The following is a 16,235-nucleotide window of genomic DNA, read 5'->3' on the forward strand; positions in this document are numbered from 1 at the left end:
TACATGATTTATGTTTTGATCTCAAATGAGTCCTTTTCTTTATCCAATAGTTAATTTTGTATGGTTTATTCTATATAAAAAATGGTAATTTCTCTTGTCCATGGCGTCGTGTTGTGTCTGGGATCCTGTTGACCTGATGCTTGTGCCTCCGGAGGTGTGATAACAACATATAGGGAAAAATTTACATCCGAGAGGTTGTGCATTGTGTTTTATTTTGAAAGTTCCGGTTTAACTTCCTGTCTGGTGCTTTCTCAACGACAGTGAATTTACGAGGTTTTGTAGCGGCGGCGCAGAAAATAGACCTGAAGCGAATCTCCAGCGCCGTGGTGCGTGACGGCGCTTCAGAGACGCGGCGCTGGCGCTCCGCAGCGTGTGCAGTGGAAATTGTCTGATAGAAGAGAATGGGTTCGAAGTGCTGCAGTACGATTCAAGAGCACGGCACTGCGCGGTGCTGCGCGGCACGGCGGTTTCGCGTTATGTGGAATTTAGGGGTCAGCCTCCTCAAGAAAGTTTACTCTAGGGTGCTGGAAGGAAGGCTCCGACTGATTGTCGAACCTCAGATTCAGGAGAAGTAATGCGGACTCCGTCCCAGTCATGGAACAGCGGACCAGCTCTTTACCCTTGCGGAGCTGCTGAGGGGGTCATGGGAGTTCTACCTGCCAGTCCATATGCGTTTAAAACCTTTTTTTTTGTGATCAGTCACGTAATTTTGTCAAAAACATACCTGACATGTTGACGGAGCCTTCCATCTTCGTCAGGTGGTGTGTAGTTAAAAATCAGCTGATGTTCACTGGGGCGGTGTTGACCTGTCAAACTTTGACAGGTCGACACTGTCACTACATGTGTGTGAAAGTATGACCGTTTGGGACCGTTTCCGGATCTCCACTGCCTCCATTATCCAACGTTGATGTCTGTTCGCTTCTGTGCTGATGATTTTGGCCTTCTCCCAGTTCATAATAGGGTTCTCTTGTTTGCACTGGTCCGTGATCGCTGATTTCATGTGTTCTTGCAGTGACTGTTCTTCTGTTGATCTTGTTTGTCTTTTCGCCATTTCCTTTTCACATTCTTTTTGATGTTCTGTCTTTCGTACGATAAAAGGGCGTCCTGTCTCTCCAATGTATGTTTTATTGCAAGAATGGCTTGGGATCTCATATATAACGTCACATTTGCTGTTTGGGTTGACTTTGTCCTTTGGGTGTATCAGGAGATGTCTGAGTTTTTTAAAAGATTTGACTGGAGTGCTAATGTGATGTTTTTTCATGGCCCTCTGGATTCATTCAGTTGTGCCTCTGATGTACGACAATGTGACTGTTCCCCTGTGTACGGCTTTGATGTTGAGTTTCTTTTTTCCAGTTTCTTGTGCTCCCTCTGCTTCACCTGCTGTCGTCCCTTTTTTATTGCCCGTTTTTGATATTGGCATCTGGTGAGTGCGGTTTGGATGTGTTTTTCCTCCTCTTTCTTGTCTTCCTCCTCAGTGATCAATTGTGCTTGATCATATAGAGTTCTTATTACTGACATCTTGTGTGCAGTTGGATGTTCTGACGTCCATAATAAATACTGGTCAGTGGATGTTGGTTTCCTGTAGATTTTTACTTTCATATCGCCATCGTCTGTGTGTGCGATGTTTATGTCCAGGACAGCTATTCCTCCTGAATTTGATCTGTCCGGTGTGGTCTATGGTGTTGAGGTGGTCTGTGATCTGTTGTGTGTGTCCTGATTTTACTTTTTCCAATACGTCGTCAACGTAGCGTTTCCACAAAGTCGGTCGGCAGTGCTCGGGTGCAGATGTTATTGCTTTTTCCTCCAGGTCCTCCATGAAAACACCACACATGATCGCCGACAGAGGGTCCCCCATGGCAAAACCTTCCTTCTGTCTGTAAATTACACTGCGAAATTGGAAATATTTGGATTCGGCAATAAACCGGAGCAGCTGGGAGACGTCCTGTACAGAGAGTTTTGTACGTTTTTTGAATGTTTTGTCTGTTGTCAATTGTTTATGAATTAAGTCTAGTGTGGCTTCTACTGGAGTTCGGGTGAATAATGATACTACATCATGAGATATGAAAACCTTGTCTTTTCCAACTTTTATGTTTCTGAGGTCTTTTACCAGTTCTTTGGAGTTTTTGCAATGCTGATCTGTGTTGGCCAGGAGAGGTTTTATGATGCTCGCCAGATATTTTGAGAGATTGTATGTTACCGAACCAATGCCAGTCCACATGTGTTTTGTGGATCTGAAGAAGGTCTATGACCGTGCCCCCTGAGGGGCTCTGTGGGGGATACTGAGGGAGTATGGGGTACCGGGCTCTCTGATACAAGACATTTGGTCCCTGAACAACCAAAGTGAGAGCTGTGTCCACATACAAAGTCAGACATGTTTCCAGTGGGTGTTGGACTCCTCCAGGGGTGTCGCTTGTCTCTGATCCTGTTCATGGTGTTCATGGATCTCAAGGATCAGTCGGGGTGAGGAGGGTATCTGGTTTGGAGACCTCAGGATCACATCTCAGCGTTTTGCAGATGATGTGGTTCTGTTGGTTCCTCAGACCTTCAGCAGCACTGGAGCGGTTTGTGGCCAAGTACAAAGCAGTGGAGATGAGGATCAGAACCTCCAAGTCTGAGGCCACGGTCCTCTGATGGAAACAGTGGATTGTTCCCTCTGGGTTGGGGGGAGTTGCTTCCCCAAATGAAGTAGTTCAAGTATCTCGGGATCTTGTTCACGAGTGATGGGAAAATGGATCGAGAGATGGACAGGAGGATTGGTGCAGCGTCAGCAGTAATGACGGCATAGTATCAAACCATCGTGGTGAAGAGGGAGCAGAGCAACAAGGAGAAGATCTCAGTTTACCATCCATCTACGTTCCAACCCTCACCTATGGTCATGTGTTCTGGGTAGTGTCTGAGAAGCTCAGACATCTGGAGGAAGCTCAGAGTAGAACCACCACTCCTATGCAATGAAAGGAGGCAGCTGAGGTGGTTTGGACATCTGATTCCTCTGGGAAGATTTCCTTTGGAGGTTTTCCAAACATGTCTGTCTGGGAGGAGACCCCGGGGTAGACCCTCTTCCAATAGGAAGAGCTGGAAAGTGTTGCTGGTGGGAGGGATGTCTGGAACGACCTGCGTCATCTGCTGCCTCCACGATCCGACCCAGGATAAGAGGAAGAAGATGGATGGATGGACGGAATTCAGGAAAAATTTGTAAAATTACAACTTTTCTCCCTAAACGTATAATGTAAGTATGTATATATTTAAAGTTTTCTACAATTCTACAATTCTACAATTTCATTTGGCAGACGCTTTTGTCCAAAGCGACGTACAACACAAGCAAGAATTCAGACATAAGGAAAAACCTGTAGTAAGTGCCAAAAGTGCTTCGAGTGCGATTGGTCAAAGGTTGCAGAAGAATTGCCAACCACCCCCCACACCCCCCTTTTTTTTTTTAAATCTTTGTCAGCGCTAAATAGAATTAAAGTTTTGAATTAAAATATTTTACTTTTATTTAATGGTACTTGTTTGGCAACTGGTGGTTTTACAGCGTTTCTCTGTTAACCAAGCCATGACTACACTGTAAAAATAACAGTAACTTTAATTTTATATTACTATTCATTTTGTTTAAATGTATTGGGTGTCCCAAAAAAATGTGTACACCTTTTAGCAGCTGATAACTAACCTCACACCACTAGACTTCTTTTTATGGGGATACCTAAAAGACAAAGTCTACCAATGAGACCTGCAACAGTCATTGAATTGAGAGCAACCACTGAACGTGAATGCACGCAGATACCAAGGGAATTGTTTCATGATGTGTGCTATTCCATCGCTTCACGTTGTCAGCAGTGTCTGGACCAGAACGGACATCAGTTTGAGAACAGGCAGTGACAAAACAATAGAATTATGTTTGTAGATTCTTTTACATGTTGAAAATTAAACATATTAAAATAAACACCTAGTTTACAATTATTTGAAGTGTGTATATATATATTTTTGGGACACCCTGTACATGGAAACATGAGTTGATTTACAGAAACAGTTTGTATTTTAATACACTCTCCTGTGTAGCGTTTTGTTTCCATGTAGTCATCACAATGTAGATAAAATTGCTGCAGAGAATAAAACACTCATGATGCAGATTTTTGGAAAAACTTTTTTGTATGAAAATCTGAATTTTCTCTTTGTCTGAGTATAATAGTGTTGAAATACATGGCAGGAACACTGTATTTTCACATTTTCATCACATCAGAAACTTAATCAATAGGATAACAGAAACATCAATCTGCTGGAGTTTGAAGTATTTCAAATTAATTTTTAGATATAAAACTCAGTCCTGATCACCAAAATCACAATTCATTGGCATTCTTTCTGTTAAGCTACATTTAGCAACATCTCTGCTGCTTGTCTGAATCTGCTTTAAAGGAAACAGTTTGGGGAAAATTCTACCGTTAGTTGGTGACTCTACAAGTGCTGCCAGGTGGATTGTGTTTTCCAGTGTTTATGCTAAGCTAAGCTAACTTGCTGTTGGCACTTAAATTTGCTCTGTTCCTTTAATCAGAAGCTGTCAGAGCTCAGGCAGGTACAGAGTTGTCTGGTTTGATGCAGGTTTCGTCTTCCTGCGTCTTCTTCTGCAGTTCATTTACATGTTTATCACCAGAGGGGGCGCTGCAGGGCTGCCGGCTGCTGCCCTCCACCACCTCGATGTGTAGTCCGTCACCGTGGTCGCCGACTGTGTCTCGTTTCCTGGCGCTGTCTGTCACCGGTTGGTCGCTCATGGTGATATTGCCGTTGCCGTGGGGATCGTCACGGAGCATGGGGTCATGGTCGGGAGCGGGGTTCGTGACAACGCCCATGAAGAGGGGGGCCAGAGAGGCGTCATCGATGAGGGCGAAGAGGAAGGGTGAGTTGACGGAGAACAGGGAGACGGAGCGCATGGAGGTGACGGCGGTGGTGGCCGATGCCTTCACGCCTTCCTCGCTGAGCTCCACAGTGCTGGCATGGCGAACACTCGTCACCTTAAGGGGGAAGTCAGAGATCCCCGAGAAATTCGGAGCAGAAAACAGAGAGCCAAGGCCTGAAACATCCAGACAGAGGACAAGGTCATGTGTTGGCCTTTAGCCAATTGGAAATGATACAGGGGGTCCTTGACTTACATCGGAGTTGTATTCCTACGTAAGTTGGAACTCCGGCGACAATGTAAAGAAAGCCTTTACATACATCATGATATCGATCAGTTCTTTGGAAAATGTCACGGATACCAACGACTTTCATGCATGTCATTTTAACAGAACATGTTGCACTGTTTTCACAACTTGATCTAATAATACCGATGTTGGTCGGTGTTTTGCCCTGTTCCCAGCATTTTATTCTATCTAATTTCCCTTCCTTAGAGATGGATTTCCTTTACTTCGAAGCATCAGAATAATTTGACTGATGCTTGAGAGCCATAATGGAGGACAAAAAGTTAGTGAATGCAGCACAATCCAAGGCGGAGTACAACCAGAGAATGTAAACAAAGTCGTCTTATAGCACCACGTGATGATGTATTCATCTGCTCTGCTCACTAATTAGTTCCACGTAACCAGTTCCAATGTAATGACGAAACGTTGTAGGTCGAGGGCGTCATAAACCGAGGACCCGCCCGTAACCAGATCTGACCTAACGAGGAAACGTTCAGAACATCATAAACCAAGGACCCGCCTGTAGCCAGGTGTGATGTAACGACCAAATGGCATAGGTCGAGAACGTCATAAACCAAGGACCCGCCTGTATCCAGTTCCGATATAACAATGAAACACCACAGTTCGAGGATGTCGTAAACCAAGGACCTCCTGTATTACCACCATAATCAATGTCTGTTCTGTTTATTCTAGACAACCATCCTGAGCCCATGAAGACGTAACCTCACCCATGCTGGTCAGCGCCTCCTGCAGCTCCTGGCGGTACTGCAGCTTCACCTTGGGTAAGCTGACCTGCATGGTTTTCTCCAGAGGTAGACGTCTGTAGAGATCGGAGATGTTCAGTTTGGGAAGCAGCGATGACACGTTTCCTCTGGGCAGGACGATCAAGAAGCTGGTGTTTCCTTTGAATGGAAAACTGGCAACCTGGACAAGAAGGAAGGACTCTCTTCTTATCAGCTGCCATACAAATCCAACTAATCTCTGCTGCTTGTTTCTTTGTTTTTAGCAATAATCAAAGCTCAGCCCTTCCATCTGTGGTGGACGTTGTCTGCTGGATGTCGGTGTTACCTGTGCTTCCAGCTCGGGGTCGTCCAGCAGGCGCAGAGGGTACTGGGCAGATTTCATCATGTCCACTGGTACTGAGTTCTGGTTGTCCAGGTAGAACACTCCCTTAGAGGTCACTGATGGGTCAAATCGTGTCTGCCACTCACCTGCCAAACAGGGAACAGCAAAAAAGTAGTTATTCGATTAACTGGTGTTAATTTTGCCTAACAAAAATACAGTAACAACGTGAGTAACAAAGCAAAAAGTGAAGCACACGCATGTCAAAAAATACTGGAGAGTAATCATTGTGAATGTTCATTTTGGCAAGCAGAGAGCATTGTGGGGGTTTAGTTAGCAATGACAAAGACTTCTGACGCTTAATGACCTCCAATCAGAAGTCATGTTTTAAATGCAAGCTGGGATCAACTAGGACAGCGTTCTTATATTAAAGTGGCACATAGAGTTAACATATCGTGTGTTGGTCACAGGTTTCACAGTTCCACATTGCTGCAGAGAGCCATGGGAATGTATAAATTCAGATTGTTAGATAAGTAGTTTTGTGATTGTTGCGTCTTTTGTGTTGTGTTATTTTGTATGGTGATGGGGTTCTTGCAGTTAATGTGTCTGAGAACGTTGTGGGGGTTTCACTAGCATTAGTGGGGTTTAGCTAGCATTAGTAGGGTTTAGCTAGAATTATGAGTGTTTATCTAGCATTAGTGGGGTTTCGCTAGCAATGATGGGGGTTCAGCTAACATTGTAGTAGTTTAGCTAGCATTAGTGGCGTTTAGCTAGCAATGGAGTGGGTACAGCTAGCATTGTGAGGGTTTCACGAGCATTAGTGGGGTTTAGCTAGCAATGGTATGGGTTCAGCCAGAATTGTAGGGATTTCACTAGCATTAGTGGGGTTTAGCTAGCAATAGTGGGGGTTCAGCTAGCATTGTAGGGGTTTCACTAGCATTGGTGGGGTTTAGCTAGCAATGGTGTGGGTTCAGCTAGCATTGTGGTAGTTTAGCTAGCATTAGTGGGGTTTAGCTAGCAATGGTGTGGGTTCAGCTAGCATTGTAGGAGTTTAGATAGCATTAGTAGGGTTTAGCTACCATTGTTGTAGGGGTTCAGCTAGCAATGGTGGGGGGTTAGCTAGCAATGGTGGGGGTTCAGGTAGCATTGTCGGAGTTTAGCTAGCATTAGTGGGGCTTATCTAGCATTGTAGGAGTTTAGCTAGCATTAGTGGGGTTTATATAGCATTATAGGGATTTAGCTAGCAATAGGCCATCATGACTAAGACTTCTGTGAATGTTAAAGCCGTCTGGCTTGCGTTATTGTGTAGTGCAGAGTTATTAGTGTGTAACTAAATTATCGTCCATCGTACTGAGGGCTGTTCGGTGGATTTGTTCACCTTTGAAGTATACAGCGTTCATGAGCATCAGCACCACGTCGTGCGGGATACTCTCCAGGAAGTTGGCGATGTGTCCGTTGGTGGCGTTCTCCACCCACTGGTTGACTTCCTCCACAGAGACCAGAGGAACAGGCTGTGATTTGTACCTGGAAAAAAACACATTAACATCCAACAGCAGCAGAGAAAAAAACTGAGGTAGTGCAAATGTGGGAAGAACATCCTGTAAAACTTCATTCATACTCGTATTCAATACTTATGTTTATCTTAACATCATCTCCATCATTTTATACTATGTATTAGGGAAGTTGATATTATCTGATACCATTTTACAAGATGATACACACTTCAACTACATTAAAGTTATAAAAATCAGTCCAGTGTGTCTGCTTGACAACAGTATAACTAAGACGTACATTACATTCCTGCATTTAGACTGGTGTTCAATGTAACATGAGTGGACTTTGTTGTAAAGTCTCAATAAAACACTGTCTGACATGTAGAATTAGGGGGGAAAGTATACCTACTGTGGCTCCTAAAGACGTAGAAAACCTGTGTTCTCTACCTGTGTGTCAGTAAATCTATAGTAGATCAGCTGTAGTTCCTGGTTGTTCCACCAGGTGGAGCCTCTTACTGCTTAATACCGTAGAGGCCAGAGGAGGCGTCACTCAGACTACAGTTTGTATTAAAGCAGAGAGCATTCAGTTTAGCTAACAACAGGCACCATCACAAAGACTTTTGTGAAGATTAATCACGTCCAACCAGAGTTTATGCGGTTAAAACAAACCAAATCATGTGTCCGTGACTAAAACAGAAACATCAGCATGAAGCTAATGTCCACTGTGCTCAGTTTGTGTTATCAATTAATTGATTATTTATTGACATATTATTATTTATTGCTGCTGATTAAGAAAATGAATCAAAATTAGCATCCTCATCATCTTTCCACAAATTGCGCTTTACTTTTATACCACCTGTGTGGCAGCAAATGTAAAAAATCATCCAGTTGAGGTTGGTTCTGATGCTAATCAGTTAAAAATGGCCCTGAGGCTGATCTGAGGTCAGATCAGGACATCCAGAGTATATTTATCTCCACATCTGTTTCCCTTTGTGCTTCAGGCTGTTTACCAGCTGTGGTTCTCCGTCTGTAATCACCTGGTGAAATGTGTTTATGTGACTGTGGTCAGAGGCGTAAACACAGAGTGCTGAGCTATTGTGGCTAGCGGCTAGTGGCTAACAGCTGCATTTAGTCCCACATTTCAGCTGTCACTGTCCTTAAACTCCCTGCAGCAGAACAGTTGCTGTTCTCTGCTGTTTATGTGGTTTACTGTGTAAATAGAAAACAAGAACATAAAGAAATGTTTAGTGATGTTTGTAGGATCCTGTATGAATACGTTCTATGAAAACAAAGGAAGAACGTTCTGAAACTAACTTTAAAACAATGTTTTCCTGACATATCCAGGCCTCAGAGGATGCTTTATATAACGTTCCTGTGATGTGATTGTTAGCAACGGTTGAACATTTTGGTTGCAGCGGTCTTAGGATGTTTTGGAGGAACGCATTATAAAACATTCCCACAATGTTCTGTGGAAACAAAGGAAGAATAGTTGGATTGCCAACCATTCTAAACAATTATAGGCCTTTTTCTAAACTGTTCTGGTTAAGGTACTTGAATTCCTTGTTAGTGAACAAGTTAAAGAATATTCGGCCTATTGATTTCCCAGTCAGTACTACCACTGCAGCCTTGAAGGGTATACAGTACAATACAATACACTTTATCATCCCACTTGGGGAAATTTGTCTTAGACTCAGCAACTGTGCCATAAATGCCTCAACAGCCACAACAACAGAAAACAATGCCATCTCAGCAGTTACATAACAGCATTGCCCATATCCCATGACATTACACATAACACATACAAACGCCATCGTTAAAATCACCACAATAGAAACACTATTAAATTATTGTTGATATAACAGGAGCTTTAGATAATAAACAGTGTTGTTTTTCTGTTTTTATAGACTTTCTAAGACCTTTGGTACCGTGGACCATGACATTTTGACTGAATTTCTTACAGCAGCTGGGTTTTCTGTACATGCAGCAGGATGGTTTGCAAACTATCTTAAAGACAGAACTCAGGCTGTTCAGTTAGAAGGTGTTTCCTCTGAGGTTCAGTTTGTCCACAGCTGTTTATGTTGATTATAATTCATTCAGGCTGTCAGTGGAGTTCAGTCAGAGCTCTGTGGAGGTCTGGTTCATCTTTGGATAATCTGCTGGTTCTGTCTTTTGTGACAGGTCGATTAGAGTCCTTATTGTTTCATTTTACCACCAGTTTATTTGGTTCACTTTAGTTGAAGACTTTATTTACTGAAATTCACTTTGAGAATCATAATTAATTCTCTGCTGCAGATTTTTACTATTGAACCAGACATTAAGCATCATTTAGACCGATGAGTTTCACACCTTCTCAACCTGCAGTAGAGGCTGAAATCCTTTCTAAAGGAAACATGAAGGAGGTTTCTACTCTACCTGGACAGAGAGTCTTCCACAAAGGATAACTTCACATCGAACCCTGAGGCGGTAAAGGACAGAGAAAATAGAAAATACATCATCAGATTTATGCTGATCTTGCTGTAACTCAGCACCAGTCCCTGCTCATCAGGTCCTACCTGGTTTCAGGTACATTCTTGCTGCCACCTCCACAGACGTGTGGCTGAAATGAGGCACGAGGCTCCCCAGGATGTGATGGAAGCACGGCAGCTGGAGGGCATGGAGGCTCTGCAGCAGCAGCTTCTCCGTCTCATTACGAGCACCTGACAGGAAAATCTGATTATGAAATCCTCTGAACATGAGAGGATCTGCTCTGCACTCAGCAGGCTTTCATCAGGACGTCTCGTGTTAGCATGTTAGCATGTCATTATAGCATCAGATGGGATTCTGGCCTTTAGTGCTGCTTTTAAATCACATCAGGATTCAATGTCTTTAATTCTGAGCTCAGAGTTTTCTTGAAGTTGTGACACAGACAGACTTAATCAACATGGCTGACCATGGAAAACTCATCTTCTCATAGTTTATTTATACGTTTTTTATAGTACACCATTTCTGAAGTTAAGAAGAGCTCAGATAGAAATGTTGGCTGGTGGGTGGTGATGGATGGAAACCATGGAAAGCCAGCTAACAATGAGTTAGTATCTGTTCCAAACCACAAAAACAAGACACAAAACAATAGAAATGAGACACAAAACAGCAAAAACAAGACATAAAATGACAAAAACGAGACAAATGACAAAAATGAGACACAAAGTGACAAAAATGCAACAAAATGAACAGAAACATGACACAAAATGACAAAAATGAGACACAAAACAAGACACAAAATGACAGTTGTGAACAGATGGATAAGAACTCCGACTGGAAAGACGTTCTGAAGTTCTATCAGAAATCACACTCTGAAAAAAACATGCCCAGTTTTCTCATTACACTAAAACATCAGAATAATCCACCTGTTGGTGTCACTGTAGCTGGAACTTAATCTGCTAGGCTAAATGCCTCTTAGCCTATGGCTAATGCTATCTGGGGAACCCCGAACTTCTTTCTATATCAACTTCAGAATTCTGCTGGAAAGACTAAGCAAGAAACACAAACCTCCTCAAATCAAGACATTAGCTGCGACTAAGGCTATGCTAACAGCTAACAGTTAAGCTAGGATGTATCCACAGATTAGACGTAAACACTGTCCAGAAAACAATATCTGATGTTCCTTTAACATTGGTTTGAAGTAATTTTGGAGAGACTTTACAACACTGAAGATAGAGGGTTTTAGAGAGTTACTTTTGTCACCATAGTCTTCTGGGACAACTTCTTCTATGGTTTTACCTTATTTTGGAGAAGTTCTTAGCTGGTTTTAAACAAATTACAAGTCAGTTTAGAGACGTTTGATGCCAACTTGACATTCTGGCCAGTTTTAGCTAATTTTGTTCATGTTTCTAACTCATTTTAGACACTTTACCAGTAATTTTCAACAGTTTTAACTCATATTTTATGGGCTTTATAACACTGTAGAAGTTTTTTTTTTTTTGCTAATTTTGGACAAGTTTTAAGTCACTTTTGTCCCAGGAGTTTTTTTAGATCACTTTAAAATTATTTTGAACAGTTTTAGCTAATTTTGGACCATTTGATTTTAGGCACTTCAGTTAGGTTGTTTTGGAAAAATTGGGGGCAAATTTGATCCCTTTTTGACAGTTTCAACTAATTTGGACCAGTTTTAATCACTGATTCTGCATTGCAGTGGAGAAATGTAGGTCCTTTGGGACAATTTTTGAGTCATTTTGGACACATTTTGAGACTTTTGGTGCGTTTTACTGTTTTTGCAGTTTCAAGAGAGTTTGTAGAAGTTTTAGTGCATCGGGACAATGTTTGAGACTTTTGGACAGTTTTAAACTAATTTTAGCCAGCTTTAATCGATTAACACAACTTTAAAATTATTTAATTAGCTAATTTTGGTTCAAATTCAAGATGTTTAGAGAAATTTTAGTCCTGTAGGGCGAGTTTAGAGTCATTTAAACAGTTTTAGTCAAAATGGGGGAAGTTTTTAGTGAAGTTTCATCATTTTTTGGGTCAATTTAGACATTCTGAGTCATGTGAAACAGTTAATGAGATAGAGATGAATCCTCTTACTGTCCGTTTGTGGATAAACAAAGCAGCTAAAATCGGTTAAAATTCACCCTAAACTGCTGAAAGCTGAACTGTGACCAACCTAAGGTGAGCTGAGCGAGGGCCAGAGCCAGGCTGAGAGGCGACAGGATCACATTTGGCTGCTGTGGACTGATGGGAAGGTTTTCCAGGAGCTGTAAACCCAGTTGCTCTACGACGCCCCCTATCGCCCGGTGCTGCTCAGGGCTGAACGTCCCTCCACAGCCGTGAGCCGAGTCGTCCTCTTCTTCATCCACAGTACCGGAGGCATGAAGAGCTGTTGGACTGGGCTCCTCCTGAAGACACGAGGACAGAAACTTCCTGAAGAGCACAGCTACAACATCAGGTCATTGAAGGTAGTTTAACTAGACTGAGGTTCTTCTTACAGTCAGTCCCAGACGGCAGACACAAAACAGCAGCAGCAGAAGACAAAGCTTCATTTCCAAAGAACCAGCCTGAAAACAAACCAACAGACACCAACCATTTGATTTGTAAAGATGCTGATAACAGAACAACTAATGAGAACTTCTCTGTCTGGATGCTTGAGTCGGGGAACCAGAAACTAAAATGACGTCCTAAATGATGTACTGAAAACTTTAAAAAACATACAGTTCACTTCTCCAGCATCAAAGGACCTCATATATCTCAACAGTCCTTAGCTTCCAATGACTGTTATAACTCTTTACTATGATGGAATGACTGAATGACACGAGTCTTTGTCACAATAAAAAAATCCTACATTTTGGTTCTTTCATAGATTAATCTTCTGGGTTGAAAGTATTCATACAGAAATGCTAATTTGAACACATTTTGTTGAGCGTTTTCATCTCATTTATTCTGCCTTCCAATTTTCTGGTTATCTTTGTCCCCTCAGGATACTATACCCACCGTCAAGCATGGAGGTGGCATTATTGTACTATCAATTTAACTGAGTCAAGTCTGAGACAGAAAGACGACACATGTAGTTGTTCAACAAAACTTCGACTTTCTGACTCAGACTTGTTTCTTCATCAGTCCACAGGTGCTTGATGGGTTTAAGTCAGGACTTTGAGGAGACCAGTCTAGAACCTTCATTCTAGAACCTTCATTCCTGATGGAACCATTTCTTTACCACGTCTGATGTGTGTTTGGACTCATTGTCTCATTGAAACATCCAACTGTGTCCAAGATCAACCTTCTGCTGATGGCTTTAGGTTTTCCTGAAGAACGTGGAGGTGATCCTCCTTCTTCATTATTCCATTTACTTTGTGGAAAGCTCACAGAGCATGATGCTGCCACCACCATGGTTGATGATAAGTTTGGTGTTCTTGGGGTTAAAAAAAGACCATCTGAAACCAGTCCTCATCCAGGACCAGATCCAGAGTAAAACAAATCCTAGACCAACTTTAAATCACATCACAAGACTGAAACCAGACATGAACCAGTCCCAAGAAAATCCAGAAACAGTCTAACATACAGTCTGAATCCAGTCCAGAAGCACTTCTAGAGCCCCAGAGCATGATACTGCCGCCACCATGCTTGATGAAGGTTTGGGGTTCTTGGGGTTAAAGGTCTCACCTTCTCTCCTCCAGACATGTTTCTGCTCAATTTGTCTCCCATCTGACCACAGAACTTTCCTCCAGAAGGTCTTTTCTTTGTCCATGTGATCAGCAGCAGACTTGTGGAGCTTTAAGGTTCTGCTTCTAGAGGAAGAACTTCCTTCTTCATGGATCCTCTCAGCTCATGTTGATGGAAAACCCTGTGGATACTGACAGCTGTGTTCCAGCAGCTTCTCATTCATTCAGACCTGCTTTCTGATGATTCCTGGTTGACTCTTGACCATCCTTACCAATGGTCTCTCAGCAGCAGCTGATAGTTTGTGTTTTCTTCCTGATGGTGGCAGTAACACAACTGGACCATGAACTTTATTCTGACAAACAGATGATGTAGGATCTGAGGCTGCTTTGAAATGGCTCTAAGTGACTTTCTGACTTGTTCCACCAATGATTTTCTTCTTCAGATCTTTTCTGAGCTCCTCAGACTTTCCCACTGTAGTGTTTGAGTCTAATGAGTGGATCTAATAGTTCTATTTAAACTGGATCAGAGGAGTCAGCAGCTGTAGTCGACTGGAATCACTCAGGAGAAGAAAATTTTATGAACACAACTTTCTACATCACCAAAACTGATCATTTAAGTTGCTGTTTCACCCAGAAGATTTTGCCATATTTCCCAAAAATCTGTAATAAATCTATGAAAAACACAAAATGCAGGATTTATTTTTCGTGGCAAACACTGCAATGGTTCCATCAAAGACAAGTGAGATTATAGGAGTCGTTGGAAATGAGACGGTCCTGATAGACATGGTCTTTATAGCTGGATGTAAACTGTTGTTCTTGTATTTGGACTGTTTCCTGTGAGCATTTCAAACTTCAGCATCACAGCTGATCATGTTCACTGAACTGTTGGAAGCCATAATGGTGAGTTTAATTGCCAGTCTGTAGGCAGAAGTGAGTTTTCTCTGTAATGGTAGCTGTCAGTGTTTGTGCTCAGAGTGCTGTGTAAAATATGGCTGCTGTGTTTACCAGGAGACTAAAGGTTACTGTTTCAGAACCTTTTTTGGCTGAGCTGCAACACACTGAATACACAGAACACAGAATACACGGAACTACACAAACTGCATGAATCCACCTCGCAGATAAGACTCTTCTTCATAGACATAAACTGCACATGTGGGTCATCTGCATATGTACGACTCTAAACACTCGTCATGAATCGTTTTACTGATTACTTCAGCAGTGACTGATTGGCAGCAAAGTTTCCTCTGAGGCCGATGTGAAGAACTGAAGCCAAACATGGTGTGAACTCACCTGGGCTGATGTGGAGACGGACGGCGGGAGGAGAAGGGATGAAGAGATAAGTTAGTAGAATGAGAGCAGAGACAGATGTGGCCAAGCTGCTGCAGGCTGGACAGCTCAGTGCCTGGACTGGACGACTACCTTCCCCCTGCTGGACAGTTAATCATCAACCCTGTACCCATCATGGCTGCCATCAGGACAGCATGTAGGGACTCAGAGGCTGACTGTGGTGAAGCTTTTTCTAGAGTTAAACAGACACGTCGGTGAATCTGGAGCCTGAATAGGTTGGCTGCTGAAATTCATTCATTTGTTCAGTGAACTAATTTATCTCCTGTCAGATGGCGTAAAACAATCATTTGTCTTTAACTCTTCCCTCTAAAATAGACAGTAGGCCAACCCAAAGGATCACTAGTCAGTTTTAGATTTCTTATATTTATGGCGATCACCATTGGTAACCAAAGGTTCCACTTTCACAATACTACAGATAGTCAGACAATGACCACAAAGACACAAAATAACCACAATGAGACACAAAACAACCTTAGAGACAAACAAAATAACCACAACGACACCCAAAACATTAGACATGCCATGAACGCAAACAGACAAAACTGACTAAAGGAGACATAGTAACCTGAAAGACACAAAGTGGCTCCAAAACAACCACAAAGGCACACAACATGAGCTGAGTTTTAACATCATGTCTCAGCGACAGCACTTTAAAATGAGCCTATATGGAAGATTTAAGTGATTCTGATGTAGGAAATGAAGTTAAGCTGAAGTTGAACTGAGAGCTTCAGATGGTTTTTAGTGTTTCTGAGCACAAACTGTGGGCGACTGTTTGTCTTGTTCTGACCTCGACGCCCACAAAGGTTCACCTCCATCCTCCTGCTCTGAATCACCATTTATTTACCAGCTGCTCTCAGACCAAACATGGCAGCTGGAAGGTCAAATGTTGGAGAAAATGAAGCCTGATCCTCCCACTCTGCTACACTGATCACTGACATTTCAGAGCAGACTGTAAACCCCCACAATAACAGCAGTTCATCATCAGTATGAGCAGGTTTTATACTCAGAAATACTCTAAAAAAAACTGTTTTAACAGT

At 42.4% G+C, this 16,235-nt stretch overlaps 1 protein-coding gene and 1 long non-coding RNA gene across 2 annotated transcripts in view; both read right to left on the reverse strand.

The window, feature by feature from the left end:
- Positions 1 to 636: 636 nt before the first annotated feature.
- LOC127530697 (uncharacterized) overlaps positions 637 to 16,235 on the reverse strand; it is a 58,836-nt gene continuing 43,237 nt past the window's right edge. The window contains exon 2 of the long non-coding RNA XR_007937380.1: positions 637 to 3,344. This is a non-coding gene — a long non-coding RNA (uncharacterized LOC127530697). The remainder of the gene's footprint in view (positions 3,345 to 16,235) is intronic.
- serpinf2a (serpin peptidase inhibitor, clade F (alpha-2 antiplasmin, pigment epithelium derived factor), member 2a) lies at positions 4,121 to 15,298 on the reverse strand. The gene is made up of 9 exons (XM_022222078.2): positions 15,142 to 15,298; positions 12,682 to 12,750; positions 12,360 to 12,591; positions 10,273 to 10,416; positions 10,133 to 10,175; positions 7,606 to 7,751; positions 6,234 to 6,376; positions 5,894 to 6,089; positions 4,121 to 5,059 (listed from the first exon to the last, which is right to left on the reverse strand). Exons 2-9 carry the CDS (start codon positions 12,733 to 12,735, stop codon positions 4,557 to 4,559), a joined length of 1,461 nt encoding a protein of 486 aa, XP_022077770.2. The 5' UTR covers positions 12,736 to 12,750; positions 15,142 to 15,298; the 3' UTR covers positions 4,121 to 4,556.

Source organism: Acanthochromis polyacanthus, chromosome 17 (genome assembly GCF_021347895.1).
Source record: "Acanthochromis polyacanthus isolate Apoly-LR-REF ecotype Palm Island chromosome 17, KAUST_Apoly_ChrSc, whole genome shotgun sequence".
NCBI classification, from domain to species: domain Eukaryota; kingdom Metazoa; phylum Chordata; class Actinopteri; family Pomacentridae; genus Acanthochromis; species Acanthochromis polyacanthus.